The sequence below is a fragment of the Borostomias antarcticus genome (genome assembly GCF_949987555.1).
Source record: "Borostomias antarcticus genome assembly, chromosome: 2".
Classification (NCBI taxonomy): Eukaryota; Metazoa; Chordata; class Actinopteri; order Stomiiformes; family Stomiidae; genus Borostomias; species Borostomias antarcticus.
The window spans coordinates 1,757,795-1,776,584 of NC_140235.1; the positions used below are offsets into that span (position 1 = coordinate 1,757,795).

At 45.0% G+C, this 18,790-nt stretch overlaps 1 protein-coding gene across 1 annotated transcript in view; it reads left to right on the forward strand.

The window, feature by feature from the left end:
* Positions 1-17,888, forward strand: part of nrg3a (neuregulin 3a) — a gene marked incomplete at both ends in the record, with an annotated part of 292,168 nt that extends 274,280 nt beyond the window's left edge. Inside the window, 3 exons of the mRNA XM_084461369.1 lie at positions 7,222-7,340; positions 10,446-10,631; positions 17,270-17,888. Of these exons, the coding sequence (XP_084317495.1) occupies positions 7,222-7,340; positions 10,446-10,631; positions 17,270-17,888 (924 nt within the window). The remainder of the gene's footprint in view (positions 1-7,221; positions 7,341-10,445; positions 10,632-17,269) is intronic.
* Between the last annotated feature and the right edge of the window lie 902 nt (positions 17,889-18,790).

Sequence of the window (18,790 nt, forward strand, 5' to 3'; positions counted from 1 at the left end):
GCTGCTGTTCTAGTATCTCTAGACTAGCACTACCACTGTTCTAGTATCTATACTAGTACTGACACTGTTCTAGTATCTCTAGACTAGCACTGACACTGTTCTAGTATCTCTAGACTAGCACTGACACTGTTCTACTATCTCTAGACTAGCACTGCCACTGTTCTACTATCTCTAGACTAGCACTGCCACTGTTCTAGTATCTAGACTAGCACTGCCACTGTTCTAGTATCTAGACTAGCACTGCCACTGTTCTAGTATCTAGACTAGCACTGCCACTGTTCTAGTATCTAGACTAGCACTGCCACTGTTCTAGTATCTAGACTAGCACTGCCACTGTTCTAGTATCTAGACTAGTACTGCTACTGTTCTAGTATCTAGACTAGTACTGCCACTGTTCTAGTATCTAGACTAGTACTGCCACTGTTCTAGTATCTAGACTAGCACTGCCACTGTTCTAGTATCTAGACTAGCACTACCACTGTTCTAGTATCTAGACTAGCACTGCCACTGTTCTAGTATCTAGACTAGCACTGCCACTGTTCTAGTATCTAGACTAGTACTGCCACTGTTCCACTATCTCTAGACTAGTACTGCCACTGTTCTAGTATCTAGACTAGCACTGCCACTGTTCTACTATCTCTAGACTAGTACTAACACTGTTCTAGTATCTAGACTAGCACTGCTACTGTTCCACTATCTCTAGACTAGCACTGCCACTGTTCTACTATCTCTAGACTAGTACTAACACTGTTCTAGTATCTAGACTAGCACTGACACTGTTTTAGGATCTAGACTAGTACTGCCACTGTTCTACTATCTCTAGACTAGCACTGCTGCTGTTCTAGTATCTCTAGACTAGCACTGACACTGTTCTAGTATCTCTAGACTAGTACTGCCACTGTTCTAGTATCTAGACTAGCATGCCACTGTTCTAGGATCTAGACTAGCACTGCCACTGTTCTAGTATCTAGACTAGTACTGCCACTGTTCTAGTATCTAGACTAGCACTGCCACTGTTCTAGTATCTAGACTAGCACTGCCACTGTTCTAGTATCTAGACTAGCACTGCCACTGTTCTAGTATCTAGACTAGCACTGCCACTGTTCTAGTATCTAGACTAGTACTGTCACTGTTCTACTATCTCTAGACTAGCACTGCCACTGTTCTAGGATCTAGACTAGCGCTGCCACTGTTCTAGTATCTAGACTAGCACTGCCACTGTTCTAGTATCTAGACTAGTACTGCCACTGTTCTACTATCTCTAGACTAGTACTGCCACTGTTCTAGTATCTAGACTAGCACTGCCACTGTTCTAGGATCTAGACTAGCACTGCCACTGTTCTAGTATCTAGACTAGCACTGCCACTGTTCTAGTATCTCTAGACTAGCACTGCCACTGTTCTAGTATCTCTAGACTAGCACTGCCACTGTTCTAGTATCTAGACTAGCGCTGCCACTGTTCTAGTATCTAGACTAGCACTATCACTGTTCTAGGATCTAGACTAGTACTGCCACTGTTCTAGGTTCTAGACTAGCACTGCTACTGTTCTAGTATCTAGACTAGCACTGCCACTGTTCTACTATCTAGACTAGCATGCCACTGTTCTAGGATCTAGACTAGCACTGCCACTGTTCTAGGATCTAGACTAGCACTGCCACTGTTCTAGTATCTAGACTAGCACTACCACTGTTCTAGGATCTAGACTAGCACTGCCACTGTTCTAGTATCTAGACTAGCACTGACACTGTTCTAGTATCTAGACTAGTACTACCACTGTTCTAGTATCTAGACTAGCGCTGTCACTGTTCTAGTATCTCTAGACTAGTACTACCACTGTTCTAGTATCTAGACTAGCACTGTTCTAGTATCTAGACTAGTACTGTCACTGTTCTAGGATCTAGACTAGCATGCCACTGTGCCCAGGCTGGCAGAGTCAGGAGGGAAGTCTTGCTTGGCATCAACCCAGTGAGGTGAGGCGTGTCTAATCTCTTCTAGCCTGGTGTCCCTGCAAAACTTTTAATGTTCTAATAAATTATCTCTCCTTCTCTGTCTCTCTCTCTCTCTCTGCCTCTCTCTCTCTCTCTCCCCAACTCTTCCATCAGTAATTTGTTATCCTCTACAAATAATTATATTATGCTGTCTTGAACCTCATTGTGGAATATAATGTAAGTGTAAAAAAACAAAACAGTTTTACCACTAGCTGGAAAATGATATTACTTCAATAGCCTTTGTTCAATTGATTCAACATGGCAAACAAATGTAATACATGCAAACAGCTTGAGTTGATATTACCACAGAAGCTTATTTCGGTCACATAGGAATATGATTATGAACATTCAGACTAATGTTTGATAGTAAAGTTGAGGTTGAAGCCCTCTTATTCAAGTGCAGCTGAGGAGCACAGCTGCTCTTAGCCAGTGTCGGTCTAATGAGATTACTTTCCCTCCAGTTTTATTGATATACAAGAGGAGATACCGTTTTTCTGCAGGCACACTTATCGGTCTCAGTATGCTCTTGTGTGAAATGTATTGCAATCCAAATATTTTTACATGTTTGGCATGGCTTCGATAAGCATTCCGCTGGGGCTTGTTTTTGCCACAGAGCACTGTGTGCATGCCATGCCAAACATGTGCAAATATTCGGATTGCGATACATTTCACAGGACAGCATACTGAGATTACACCCTGTGCTTCCGGTCTCGGAAAAGCACATGAATTGCAACGGTTGCCCAGTTGACTTCTACTGTAGCCGTGTGCACGCCTGCAGGAAAACTGTAGCTAGCTCAATACTGGAACGATCAGTCAAATGATGGTCTCTCTGTGTCAGGTTCATGGTAGACGCCACAAATGGGGTCCAATAAGGTCGAAAATAGTGAACTTATCATTGAAGCAATAATTTAATAAAGGAATCTATTGTAGCGTATGAATTCTGCTCTTAGCTAAGGTGTAGTAGTTCTTGCACAATGTGGGCAACATCTTAGGATTGCAGCAAAGACTAGGGGGAAAGCAGAGATATAATTGATACCGTGCATTTTGTATTGGTCACATTGTTTTAAAGAGGCGAAGTCACGCTTGTTTAAATTGATATTATTTAGTTTAAATGCTTAAATTCTGTGTGTAGGCCTTTTTAAAAACATCAGTGTACTTTAGCTGTTTTCCTACTTGGAAGACAGAATCACGGAAATCGCAGAAAAACTAAATATACACATCCAATGACCTCACTGGACGCTGGACATTTTATTCCATTTGCCACGACTTTCTTCTGGAAAATCATGAAATAATGTTTTAGGGAATCTGTGATATATAGTTCCAAAGCACAGTATTAAGCTGATAATCATGATAACATTGTACAATTAATATTCAATGAACATGGCTGGGCTCCGCTATCGTCCCTCATCAATGATCACCACTCTCCTGGTACACTTGAGATGCTCTCTCTCTCTCTCTCTCTCTCTCCCGATCTCTCTCTCTCTCCCGATCTCTCTCTCTCTCTCAATCTCCTTTCTCTGTCTCTCACAGAAATTGGAACGCCATTTAAGTTCCATTTAAATTCCTGTGATCATTCTTCTGCGGTCAACGGATGGACTATCTCAAACTGGTGCTCTGTGAGAGGGCATGTGTGTGAGCACGCTGTTAGAGAATCCCAATCGCAAGGCACTACTCCAAAGGGAACATTGGGTTACGTCTTTTCTTTAATGTGTTCTTAAGAACCTCCTAAGAACAGTCCTAAGAAATGGCACGTCTGTGTTCATATCTCTCCTATTGGTATCGTAAGTCGAAAGTGTGTGCCCGTTGTTCATAGTTAGCATACAATATTATTGTATTTCAATCCTATAATATTACACCATGGTCGAATTGAAGAAAACACAATAACCAATGATTTTGCACAAACACGTCAGCATTCAAATGTGTAAGGCAAGGCAAGGCAAGGCAAGTTTATTTATATAGCACATTTCAGCCACAGAGCAATTCAAGGTGCTTTACATGAGACATTAAAAGCATTAAAACAAAAAGCAAGACATTATAGACATTTAAAACAAAAGGCAGGACAAATTAAAAGCATTAAAACAAAAAGCAAGTCATTATAGACATTTAAAACAAAAAGCAGGACAGATAGAATACAGGAATAAAAGTTACAGTGCAGTATACTGATAAACATAGCTCCTCTTAGAAAGCAGTGGCAAAAAGAAAAGTCTTCAGGCTTGTTTTAAAAGAACCAAGAGTTGCAGCAGACCTGCAGTTTTCTGGAAGTTTGTTCCAGATATGTGGGGCATAAAAACTGAACGCTGCTTCTCCATGTTTTGTTTTAACTCTGGGGACAGAAAGCAGGCCTGTGCCAGACGACCTGAGGGGTCTGGATGGTTCATAGCATATGAGCAGATCAGAAATATATTTTGGCCCTAGACCATTCAGTGCTTTATAAACCAACAGCAGTATTTTAAAGTCAATTCTTTGACAGACAGGAAGCCAGTGTAAAGACCTTAGAACTGGAGTGATGTGATCCACTTTCTTAGTCTTAGTGAGGACTCGAGCAGCAGCGTTCTGAATCAGCTGCAGCTGTCTGATCGATTTTTTAGAGAGACCTGTAAACACACCGTTACAGTAGTCATTACAGTAGTGTAATGCTCTTCAGTGTTCGTAGCTAGCTAGTTTTTAGCTCTGTACTCAATATCTGTTTCCTGCCATGTACTGTACAGTATATAGTTCATACACACTAGGAATTTGACGTTAAGGCAGACGGTGTTGTAGACGCTATAGGACAGGGAGCAGGACAGGACAAGACACTGCAAAGACATGATAGTGAAAAAGGTACAAAAACTGGTGCAATTACAAAAAACAGTACAACAAAATGCAGTGTAATGTACAAATTACGATATATGGTTAAAAGTATAATACAAAAATAAAGGTGGAGGCACAATTACAGTACAGTATGTGTGCTATATACAGAATGGAGTGCGGTGTGTGTGTGTGTGTGTGTGTACAGTACAGTGTGTGCAGATTGTAGTGTGGTGGGTGAGCGGTGTTATGTACAGTGAGCGCAGTGTGTGTGTGTGTGTGTGTGTGTGTGTGTGTGTGCCGTTAAGTTATGTAGGACAATCAGGGGTCATGTGCAGGTGGTGCAGGGGTTATAGAGTCAGTGTGGGAGGGGGGGGGGCGTAGCGGGGGGACCCGAGTCTTGTTGAGGAGTCTGATGGCCGTGGGAAAGAGGCTGTTTCTGTGGAGTGTGGACCCGGTCCTGATGGACCGCAGACTCCTGCCAGAGGAGAGAGGGTCAAGAGACCATGACCAGGATAGGAGGGGGCGGCCGCGATCTTATTGGCCCGTTTCAGGGTCCTGGAGGCGTGCAGGTCATATAGGGATGACGGTCTACTGCCAATCACCCTCTCAGCAGAGCGGATGATGCGCTGCAGTCTGCCTGAGAGCCAGATGGTGATGGAGGAGGTGAGGATGGACTGGATTATGGAGGTGTAGAAGAGAACCATCGTTGCCTTTGGCATGTTGAATATCTTCAGCTGCCTCAGGAAGTTCATCCTCCGCTGTGCTTTTTTGGTGAGGGAGCTGAACATTTTGTGCTTTTTTGGTGAGGGAACTGAACATCTGTGCTTTTTTGGTGAGGGAACGGAACATTTGTGCTTTTTTGGTGAGGGAACTGAACATCTGTGCTTTTTTGGTGAGGGAACTGAACATCTTGTGCTTTTTTGGTGAGGGAGCTGAACATCTTGTGCTTTTTTGGTGAGGGAGCTGAACATCTGTGCTTTTTTTGGTGAGGGAACTGAACATCTGTGCTTTTTTGGTGAGGGAGCTGAACATTTTGTGCTTTTTTGGTGAGGGAACTGAACATCTGTGCTTTTTTGGTGAGGGAACTGAACATTTGTGCTTTTTTGGTGAGGGAACTGAACATCTGTGCTTTTTTGGTGAGGGAACTGAACATTTGTGCTTTTTTGGTGAGGGAACTGAACATCTGTGCTTTTTTGGTGAGGGAACTGAACATCTTGTGCTTTTTTGGTGAGGGAACTGAACATCTTGTGCTTTTTTGGTGAGGGAACTGAACATCTGTGCTTTTTTGGTGAGGGAACTGAACATCTTGTGCTTTTTTGGTGAGGGAACTGAACATCTTGTGCTTTTTTGGTGAGGGAACTGAACATCTTGTGCTTTTTTGGTGAGGGAACTGAACATCTTGTGCTTTTTTGGTGAGGGAACTGAACATCTGTGCTTTTTTGGTGAGGGAACTGAACATCTTGTGCTTTTTTGGTGAGGGAACTGAACATCTTGTGCTTTTTTGGTGAGGGAACTGAACATCTTGTGCTTTTTTGGTGAGGGAACTGAACATCTGTGCTTTTTTGGTGAGGGAGCTGAACATCTTGTGCTTTTTTGGTGAAAAAAAGCACAGCAGATGATGCACTTCCTGAGGCAGCTGAATAAATTCAAAATGTCAAAGTCAACAATGGTACTCTTCTCGGGAGTCGACAGTGGTCACCGGGGTGTCACTCAGTGTGATGGTGGGGAGAGGGGCTGGCTTCTTCCTGAAGTCTACAATCATCTCCACTGGCCTGAGAGCGTGGAGCTCCAGGTTGTTTAGGCCGCACCAGGACAGCAGCTGGTTGATCTCGAACCTGTAGGTGGACTCGAGAGATGAGACCGTGAAGGTCATGAGAGCAGATGGGGAAAAGTCTTTGTAATTCTCTACTAGCAGCTGGAGTTCATCCATTCTATTGTGGAGGGAACGGTCATTAGATATAAAGGTACCTGGTAGTGATGTGCGAGTTCCACATTGGCGAAGGCGGAATTGACAATGACAAAATTAGACGAAAAAACAACACAAAACCGCGGACATGAACACTGCGGCTTCCATCATGGAGCCTGCGCCTTGGCTCATAACTGACCTGTAACTGTTTATTATTATTATTATTATTATTATTATTGTGTATTGTATTTGTTCTGTTGATATTTGTGTCTCTGTGTGAACTCGTCAACACTGTAAATGAGGGAAACCTCAGTGCTTTATGAGTATAAATAATGGTTTGAAATGAAACGAAAATAATAGATAGGTGATGGTTAATCTAATCACCTGCCCAAACAGTTTCCAATGAAGAGTTCCCAGATGGTGATGCGAAGCAAACCACCTGTTGTGTCAAGTTATGCTAAGTTGGCCAGAATGAACTGCATGATCTGCAGTCAACTGTCCAGAATGCTAAACCATGCTCGTGTTTTATTTTGCAGTACTGCAAGAGGTCCCCCCAGCCACAAGGGGGCGCTGTTTGCGAGTCCAGCTTTGCCCAGTGCAGCCCCACAGCTCCTTCCAAGAGCTCCAGAGGTCCCAGCGCCAGGAAACACCACAGGTATGATGCTCAAGGTCCACACGGGCACAGACCCAAACGCAGATTAAAGGTGCACTGTGTAAAATGGCGTGATTTTTTTTACCAACCAACTTCTGCCATAACCACGCCCCCGCAAGTTTTCATAGGGTTAGGCTTAGGGTTAGGGTGTCCAATGAAAACTCGCGGGGGCGTGGTTATGGCAGAAGTTTGTTGGTAAAAAAAAGCACGCTGTAAAATTTAATGGCATTCAGTGGTTAGATTGAATAGCCCCACCCCCCTCACCTCATCCATTTCTTTCCTAAGATAGCCTAATCCTAAACTAAATGGCTTCCTCAGTAGACATGTCTCACTGTGACGAGAGGCTTAATATGTCTGGCAGTCTGCCATTATTGTTGAGTCAGAACAGGGATGAGTTGTTCATTTTGGTACAACATGTAAGCAGAGAAACTATGATGATGATAATAATAATAATAAGTATAATAATAATAATAATAAGAAGAAGAATAAGAAGGAGGATGATGATTGTAATTGTGTATAATTATAATGATGTGCAATAAAGCAAAGTTCAATGTCTCTTAGAATAAGTCAGTGAGGGGCAGTGGGGGGGAGTAACTGAATTAGCCACATTACAGCTCAGTCAGAGATAATGGTAGATTTATTGAACACTCTAAAGAATGATAGTAATTGTAATTGGTGATAAATATCTATGCGCAGGGCCTTAACTTGGCAGAGGGGAGTCAGGGCTGTGTCTACAACACAGACCAACATTTCTATTCATGCGTAGGAAACACTACTGTGCAATGTAGTGAGGCTTTAACTGAACAAACACAACTGTAGTCATTGCTCAATGTAATGCTTTGCTAGGCTTTTGGTTAGGAGACGCAGTGTGTGTGTGTGTGTGTGTGTGTGTGTGTGTTGGAGCTGATAACTGAAGCATAACTGGCGCTGAAATGTGCACATTGTGAATCGCACACGCTTGGTGATGCATTTAAGCATGTACCGTATTAGTTAACTGACTAATGCTTAAACACATGAAGCACATTTCGAACACTTTCTATCGCCTTTCTAATGCTCGGGCGTGATACAGCGATGATGTTTATGAATCATGCTTTTTTTCCATTGATGCCACCAAATGTGATCCTGTGTTTTGCTATTATGCTATTTATATTCAGGGCAACCTGGCAAATAATTGAATCGAATGAAAGCTGATGATTCAAAACAGCTTGTTGAATATCATCCTAGTTGTCAGTGTTTTTCCATTGATTCCTCTCCATGGCAACTGCCTTGTTCTCTCATCTCAGCTGCTGCAACAGCTGACTACTTTCATGTCATAATATCCCATAATAGTCAAGCTGAGTTGCAGGCTATTCCTGAGACTGCTGTGTTTCTACAGTATACTGCTGGTTTTCATTGAGTATTGAGAGGCAACAGCAAGGAATCCCACATACTTTACAGATCTCATGGATATTGTATTGCAAACTTTCTCTGCATAATAACAAGTGCACTACAGAGACCATTGTTTGTGTGTTTTAAAGGAAAAATCTTACTTGGTTTAGTTTAGATTTCAAAGAACACGCTGAGTGGTCGGTCATGCTGGTTTTAAACAAAGACAATAGTTTTATTCTGTTACGATTCTGCAGAGTCGGACTCTAGCACAGGAAGTGAATCCGGGCTGAGTGAGTCAGATGTGGACGAGGTCGATAGGTTATACAGTGAAAAAGGAAGTGACATAGTTTCAGGATGAAGAGGACAGGGAAGTGATGTCACACAGGAAGAATTTGTAGTTTTAACAGACTGATCTATGAGAACGAACTACAAAGTTAGAACAACAGTCAAGTAAGAAAACAGAACACTTTGGTGAGACTTGAATTTCATTCACAGTGTGTCTATTTTTGTCTGTTTAGATTCCATGATGAACCAATCCCTCTGCTTAAAAGTAATCCATGCCCATGCTGTTAAATATTAAGAAGATCCAAAACATTTGGATGCTCAACTCTGTTTTAGTCGCCAGCTGGATTGTAAAAGTATTTTGCGTTGCCTTGCTATTAATTATGTCTTCAAATCAACATCATAGTTGGTTCGATTGCACTCAGCTTAGAAATTTGAACACTATTCTATAGGATTCCAAAATAGAAAAACCCTCTGGTTCTCTCTGCTACTGTACTGAACACCGTGTTGAGGAACTACTTGTTCATCTCTTTATTCAATGCTGGCGTTGACAGCAGAAACAGCTGTTTCACAAGGCTTGTACACAAGGGTGGATCATTAATAACCATTCATGTCTTCTCTCAGCTTCTTATTGTGTATTGAAATATCAATAAGAAGTGATCTGGCAGTGGAGAGAGTCCCCCGCGGCTGTGATCAGTCAATCACGTCCCAGCTCGCGTGCTAACAGCTCTTTGGAAAAGCTTGTGTGAAACCACAGACCACACCCTCCCGTACGAGAGGGACAGCGCAGGGACACCAAAGACTCGGTGACATGAGGAGCTGACATGTACTTAGTGGAAGGGGCTACGTTAACACCCACTCTGTGGCGACAACGTCACAAAAACTGTAAATGTATAAAACCAGACAACGTTTGGTGATAATAATTTAGCTGACTTTGTAGCTCAGTGTCCTCTAAACAATTCTGTTTTTGTTTTAAATCTAGCGGCGTTATGTCGGTTTTAAACTGGGTTGCTAATTTTGACGATAGTGCTGCAATTTGGAATCGTGGAGGGGGGCTGCGTTAACTCCCATTCAATCAACTCCTATGTACAGTAACGTTGGTTCAGTAATATGGAATTATCATACAATGACAACGCATCACCAAGCAATATTTTCAGGGCGACACTTCACATAATTCATAGTGATGATTTGTGGTCATTTTTATATAACTAAATCTGCACATAACAAGGTGAAAATATGAAGGTAGACTCTCTATGATGTGTAACTGTAGGAGAGTCAGTTACTTTTCCGTTGCAGTTTAAAATGTCGCAACACAAGCCCAGAAATCAGTCTTGTCACTGCGTTTGGGCGTTAAAAGCACCCTATACGCTAACCGTTGCAGAAATGAAGCATACAGTTAAAAGTATTAGAATACCAAAAGACTCAACAATCTACTTAATTCCTTTGGTTGTTTTCCAGAAGTGGGTCCCTGTCCCACAGTCCAGACCAGAGATGTCGCGCCACCCATTGGACAGCGCCTCGCAGGACTCCGCCCATACCCAGGGGGAGGCTCAATCCTATTGGAGGATCCAAGTATTCAGGCCCCGCCTACCAACACCTGCAGGAAATGGAATCTACCGAGAGGGAGGTGGTGTCTCAGAGGGGGTAAGCTAGACGCTCCTGAACAATTGATTTGGGTCGGTTCTGTGCGGCCCAGACACGGCGCTGAATTGCCAGTCAAAGCAATTCTGTCTCTGTGTCAAGGAGACGCAAGGCCCTAGACTTTTTACTTATTCAATCTTCTCTATGTCTGCCTCCTTAGTGTCTGAGTAATAATATTCCAACTGGCAGCATGGTGGTCCGACTTTTGTTTAAAAGAAATAATGCAGGAACGAAGGTGTAGGAGATGGAGCCATTATTCCGGAGCTCGGTTTGTCCCTCTGGAATCACCTCCAACACCTCTCACATCTGGCTCACAGATCCATCTGTCATCTTTAAATAAGAATCCCTGTCTCCCCATCTCCTGGGCCATCGCAACTTCCTTTCCCCTCCGCTATCCTTCCATCTCTCTCTCTCTCTCCATCTCTCTCTCTCTGTCTCTCTCTCTCTCTCTACCTCTCTCTCTCTCTGTCTCTCCCTCTGTCTCTCTCCCTCTCTCTCTCTCCCTCTCTCTCTCTCTCCCTCTCTCTACCTCCCTCTCTCTCTCTCTCCCTGTCACTCTCTCCCTGTCTCTCTCTCTCTCCCCCCCTCTCTCTCCCTCCCTCTCTCTCTCTCTCTCTCTCTCTCTCCATCTCTCTCTCTCTCTCTCTACCTCCCTTACTGTTGAGTCATTGCAAATAAAGCACTAGAAATGAACACAGCATCTTTGCTGACAAAGCCCTAGGTTTCATTTCATGAGTGCAAATTTCGTCGAAAGTTTTTCACTGCTCTGTCATCTTTTTTTATTTCTCTCTCTCTCTCTCCATCTCTCTCTCTCTCTCTCTCTATCTATCTCTCTCTCTATCTCTCTCTCTCTGCTTCTCAATGCGTGAGAGATGAAAGTAAGTTAATTCTCCGTTGTGATCTTCAGACGAGGTGTCATTTCAAAGGGGGAGTCTCACCTTCTGGCTGCACTGTGAATCGTCTGCTAATGGCCACAGAATAGGACCATACTACTCTCTCTCTCCCTCTCTCTCTATCGCCCTCTCTCTATCTCTCTCTCCATCTCTCTCTCCCTCTCTCTCTATCGCCCTCTCTCTATCTCTCTCTCCCTCTCTCTCTCTCTCTCTCTCCATCTCTCTCTATCTCTCTCTCTCTCTATCGCCCTCTCTCTCTCTCCCTCTCTCTCTCTCTCCCTCTCTCTATCTCTCCCTCTCTCTCTCTCCCTCTCTCTCTCTCTCCATCTCTCTCTATCTCTCTCTCTCCATCTCTCTCTCCCTCTCTCTCCATCTCTCTCTCCCTCTATCTCTCTCTCCCTCTCTATCGCCCTCTTTCTATCACCCTCTCTATCTCTCCCTTTCCATCTCTCTCTCCCTCTGTCTCTCTCTCTCTCTCTATCTCTCTCTCCCTCTATCACCCTCTCTCTATCTCTCTCTCCCCCTCCCTCTCTCTCTCTCCCTCTCTCTCTATCTCTCTCCCCCTCCCACTCTCTCTCCATCTCTCTCTCCCTGTCTCTCTCTCTCTCCCTCTCTCTCTCTCCCCCTACCTCTCTCTCTCTCTCCACTGCCTGAATACAATGGTCAGAATGAAAGGAAGCATCGCTCACTTAAAAGCTCCGAGGTTTGAGGGGACTAATGAGGAGAAACATTAACCGATGAGTAGTTTCAGCGGAAGGAGTCTTTCACAGAGAGAAACAACAGCAGAAGGGGGTCGATGGGAACGTGGGGAACCAGTGGATTGGATCTTGCGAGCGGAATCGCTACGGTACTGACTAAAGAGTACTTTTACAAGGAGTGTATGCTGATGGTCCCATAGGCGATTGCTAGGTGCTGACCCACATTCACATCAACAGAAAGAAAGAACCCCACACACACACACACACACACACTCACGACGCACCCCTCCTTGCGCCACCAGCCGGAGTTGCCATGGCAACACTCAATATCAAAGGCAGACGTTGCACAATGAGAGAGGGAGGAGGGAGGGAGGGTGGGGGGGGGAGAGAAAGAGAGACAGGGACAGGGAGGAAGATGGAAGTCGGCAAGTGGAGGAAGAGGTGGAGAGGGGAGAGAGCGAGAGAGAGCGAGATGGCCACCTGACTTGCGTTTGACAGTCACAACGAGGCTGGCAGAAAAGCCTATTTCTTTCATGTCATGCTTGTCAGGACGAGCTGCGCTATCTCCAGGAAAGGGCTGCATGGCATCCAGACAGACTGTTGTGCTGTCTGCCGTTTTGCTCCCCAGTATTTTTAGATAAACCTGTCGGATCCCAGCGGTCTTTCTCCCCAACCCCCCCCCGTGTGAAAGGAACACAGTCATAATTGAAATATGGAAATACCGCAGACCAACTCTCAGGATACCAGCGCTGAAGGATTTTCACATGAGGGAGAGAGTCTGTTTCCTCTGTGACCTAACTGTTCTCCAAGGTCACTAACTCTAGTCGGTAATAGTTGTTTTTTGTTGTTTTTGGCGTCAAGGTCAGTCCAGTAAGGAATTATGGCGTTAGAACATAATGTTATTATAACTACATTATGTAGACTGTCTTTCTACCTCAGGATATCCCTATCGCTAACAGCAGGAGGTTACGAATTGTGTCTTAATGATTCCAATTACTCATTGATGTTGTTGGGGTACTTAACCAACCAAACGTCTTCTCTTTCCCAAACTATCTGTTGGATTGCCCCCAACTGGCAGGTATGTCAAATCGCAGCCCTTGATTACTGCTGTGGCAGCATTCCCTGTCTGAGTCCATTCATCAGTTCAATTAGGAGCATGATGACTGCTACCCCCGCAGCCAATCAGTCTTGGCACGCCACAGAACACGGCACGCCGTCACAGTCAGAGACAACCAATCAGGAAGCAGCGAGTTGACAGACATTTGTTGTGGCAGCATATCGGTCGACTTGCAAACATCCAGTAACACAACAAACAAAACACTGATGTCTCACATCTCACTCTCCCGACTGCCGTCAACCCCACAACCTGACATTTTAGACAATATCAGTGTACTGTATAAGAGTATTTTAAGTAACTCTTAGAGTAAGAGTTATTTTCCTAGATTCTCATACTAACCTCCAATCAATCAATCAACCAATCAATCAATCAATTTCCCCCAACCATCCACCTACAACATACTACATAGTAACTACAATGTTGTAACTACATGCGCAGGTGTACATTACATTACATTACAGTCATTAAGCAGACGCTTTTATCCAAAGCGACTCACAATAATTGCATTTAACGTAGGAAAAGCCAATGTACTACTACTTGCCAGAACTCACAAGTGCATCTTCTAACTAAAACAAGTGACTTAGAGCATAATCTAGTGCTGAAGGCAAAGTGCAAGAATAGCAATCTAAAGTACAGTGCAATACAATACAATACAATAAGTGCTTAGGAGGGAGGATTGTTGTAGTACTTCTTGAAGAGATGAGGTGTAACAGGTGTCAGTGCATCGCTAGTCAGAAGCTTCTACCCTCATCTGCCCCATGTGTAATGCTGTGTTCACACCGGGCGTGAATTTTTCCTGCGGCACGGCGAGTTTACATAGAAAGTCAATACAATTCGCGCGAACTGGGCGGCGGGCGGCACGGGCGGGGCGAATCGCCGAACTCGGCGGCGCGGTGGCCAGGATTCGCCGCATGGCGACATTCGCAAAAGTTATTTTATTTCTTGAACTTTCTGCGGCAGATTCGCGCGGCGACCCTTTGATCCCACGGCGAGATTGGGCAAACTGGGCGGCGCTAATTTTCTTGCCGCGCCCGGTGTGAACACAGCATAACAGGTGTCAGGAGCTTCGACCCTCATCTTCCCCACACTGCCTATGATCTCAGGTCCATGCTCCTCTGACTTATCAACGCATATCAATACCAGTTTCAGCCAGTTACATCACAGAGAGGCTAGCGATCCACTAGCGCAGGATAATCAAGTCCCAAGTCCACCTGAGACCGCTTTACACCTCCATGTTATTATTTTCCGCTGACCCACAGCTCAGTGATGATATACTGTACCTCTCACATATTTGATCTGCTGGCTGGACATTGTCTGGATTGTGCGGTACTTCCTCTGTCAAAGCAGATTTAACTCTCTGAATGTTGTAATGTGATTGAGTTTTAGCACCCTGACCTCACTTTTACACTATCTCAGAGGATGCTCTGACATGGTGATTTAAATGTGTCTGCTGTGGATGTCGTAGCATTTAGTTAACACACACACACACACACACAGACATATACCAGCCCACTTCCACACACACACGTACACACACACACACACACACACGCATACACACACACACACAGTCCGATAGATACCCCTGTGTCTGCTGTGGATGTCATAGCATTTAGTTAACACACACACACACGTACACACAGACATACACCAGCCCACTTCCACACACACACACACACACACACACACACACACACACACACACACACACACATGTACACACAGACATACACCAGCCCACTTCCACACACACACACAAACACACACACAGACATACACCAGCCCACTTCCACACACACACACACAGACACGTACACACAGACATACACCAGCCCACTTCCGGCTTTAGGCCTGGGCCATAGCAAACACACAGCAGTGTTTGCCATGTCTCTCCTGTGATGTTTTTAGCTTCTCTTACTCTGAAAATGTAATTTATTGCTTTATAAATGTTCTTAGCCGGTAGACAAACATACTCCAGGAGCTTGCTCGATCGCCTTGTTGAGAGGGGTCAGGGAAGAATTTTTACAGCTCACTTATCTGGCCCCCGGGTGAAACTGTTTTTTTGCTTCCCTCTGGAATATGTAGAGAGTGGGTCGTATGCCCACCTCCCTTGTTCTCTGTAAAGCGCATTGTGTTGCCTCTGGGTATGAAATGCGCCATACAAATAAAGCTTTGATAGATTGATTGATTAAATCAACCCTGACCATCGTCGTTATGTGTTTCTGATCCAAAACCCAAAACTTAATGAGACAGAGAGAGTCATAGTCGAATTTGCCCCCCCCCTCTTAACTGTCTGATTAGGCTACTACTGTATAACTAAAAGTGATTGGAAGTTAAATATTTATGCGGCAAGAGCAGCTAGCCTGTATTGAGGATTATGAATTATTACACAAACGTAATGAGCTTTGGATTGCTCAATCAAGACGGTGATGGAAGAGGGTGGGTGTTGTTCTAAGGTGAGGTGGTTTATGCGCCGCTTAACTTTGAGAAAAAAGGAGAGAGGGGCGGGAGAGAGAGCTTTGAGATTAGCGCTTTGCTATTGCAGCCCCATGACTTTGGAATAGCATTGTTTTTAAATGTGCTTTGTAAATACATTTGACTCCACTTGAGAGAAATCAACGTGACACATCCCCCCCCAATCAGACGCTGTGTTGAAGGACCTGAGGGAGGGGGGGGGGGGGGGGGGGGGGGCGCAAATTTGACTATGACTCTCTCTGTCTCATTAAGTTTTGGGGTTTCGGATCAGAAACACTCCCCCCAATCAGACCCTGCGTTGAACACAGACAACAGAAGTAGGGCTGTTTAAAAAATTGATTCATTGATTCTGAATCGATTCTGAATCAAATGATTCAGATCGATTCATGAATCCCAAAATCGATCTTTTATTTAATGAATGAATAAATTAATAGTTCATTGATTCATTCAATGATTCATCCATTCATTCATTTTTGGAAATCAGTATCGATACCCAGCCCTAGTATTGATGTGTTGAATAACTTGGCAGTCATGTAATTAAGGTTACAGCTAAGAAAAACAGGTTTTAGTAACACTAACCGAATCAATATTGAATCGAATCGAATTGTGATAATCGATTCTGAACCTTGTGAATCGGAATCGATTCTTGAAATTCGACTCGATACCCAGCCCTAAACAGAAGAGAAACGCAGATCTCAAACGTGTCTGGGAACACTAGTGAGCATTTACATCGCTACGTCGCTAACAGAATCATCACCATATCCCCATTGTGAGACAGCAGATCAATAATGTATCAGGTAAACTCCCTCTAACCTCTCTCCCAGCTCATATCCCTTGACAGGATTTGTTTTTTACATGTGCTTGGCTAGATGAGAATAGGAAAGACATGTCAGGCTCATTTCTGAGACAGCGGTTTGGATCTGACCCCCCTGACGCCCCCCATTCTGTTCCCCTGGGTACTTGAGAGTCCGAATCCCAAATCAAAGCTCGCACTCAAAGTGAGGAAGGCCCACTTTGGTTTATTTGTAGATTGATTGTTTCATATTTACTGCCTTTATAACCCCTACCCCCTGGTATTTGCTTTGTATACATTGTGTTTATGTATACTTGTTCTTGTCTATGTATGTCTGTTTGTTTGTTCTTGCATAATAAATACAATTATTATTTTTATTTTTTAAAGTGGGGAAGGTGCTCAGGAGGAAATGACGCTCAATTTATTTATTTTCTCCACATGTTTCTCTCGCCTCCTCACCTTCCCTTATGTTCCTCCCCTCCCACTCTCTCCATCTCCTACGCTCTCTCCCCCCCTTCTCCCCTCTCTCTCCCCCCCTCTCCCCTCTCCCCCCCCCCCTCCCCGCCTCTCCCCTCTCCCCCCCGCCTCTCCCCCCCCCCCCTTCTCCCCTCTCTCCCCCCCTCTCCCCTCCGCCTCTCCCCCCTCCCCTCTCTCCGTCCCGGCAGGTGCCAGGTGGTGAGGGTGAACTCTGACCCCAGACAGGATGCGTTTCTACACATGCGGCCCCCTGGCTTGGCGCAGCGCTCGGCGGGGTGGGGAAGCAGAGTGGAGGTGCGCCTCGAGGTCCAGGAGGTGACCTCCACCTTCACCAGGAGCCTGAGACAGTCACGGTGCCCCGGACGCTCCCCTCCGCTCCGCACCTGCTCCATCCCCATCATCCCCTCGGTCCAGGCCCTGCAGGACGAGGTCTCCTGTATGCAAACCAGCAGCTCCGCCTCCACCGCCGCCGCCACGCCCGGGAAGGAAGCAGGAGGAAGGGCCGGCCTGGTCGCACGCAAGGCCTCCTCCACTTCCTGTTCGTCTGCGATTGGGCGGCAGGACGAGGTGGCGCTGCTATTGGAGGAGGCCCAGGAGCAGCTCAGGGCATTGGCTCACGTGCACAGGAAGCAGGAAGGCAGGAAGAACCTCTGTGGTTCCGCCCCTCCCGAAGCCAGAGAGACTGTGTGCTTCCTGACAGCCAATGGCAGCGGAGAAGCAGGGGGGCGGAGCCCTAACGGACCTACAGAGACCCAGTTAGTGAGCTCCAGAGAACCCCACAGAGACTCGGCCCAGCGTGGCCAGTGAGAGGACAGCGTGACCCTTCTCACTTCCTGTTTTGGTTTTACAGTGAACCGACCCTGGTGTCTTGAGGTCAAGACTGCGGAGAGTTCTTGTGTACAAGGGATGAGTAGACAATGAGGAAGTAAACGTAAAACATCTGAAAAACTAAAATATGTGCATATTCATATGGATGAGGAAACAGAGGGACAGTCTACTGTAAACTGAAAATGAGAAGAGAAACATATTTATATGCATTTATTTAAATGGAAAAAAAAAAAGCTTCTACTTAGACAAAAGAAACCAAATAGTCTGTCATCTTCATGGTGTTTTTAATTGTAAAAAGAATATATATAAATATATATGGATATAAATATATGGAATTCAAACAGTGACCAATTACAGTGGAAGAACACAGGAATGATGTAACTTTTCGTTTTTTCATTTTTTTTTTTGGTCACGACTCCTCCTCCTCCACATATTCCCTGGCTTCGAGCACATGTGATCCTCATCGTCCCTGTCACGCTGTCACATTCGCCACCTGGTCTCACCTGTCATCGGCTGCCACCTCAACAGAATCCGTCGTGAGTGCCAGCGATCACAACCACCCGCGTCCGTTCACCTGGGATATACAGTTTAACTCTGCAGCGAGTGTGACGCTCGAACAATTACAGAGGGATGTACAGCGAGGTGAGACTCTCGGAGAGAGACCAGAGAGAGACCAGTGGTGGACGTGATGGTCTTGCAGGCTGAGCAGGCAGCCCTGATGCTAAGCGAACACAGTCGGCTAGCTCGGTGTCTTATTCCTGTTCTTTTGTACATGAGCAAGTGAGATTCCTCTTCTGTTGATCGAGCTGTATTTAGCATGGGTGTGACCCTCCCCTAACCCCCGACCCCGTTCCTACATGTACACATGCCACACACACACA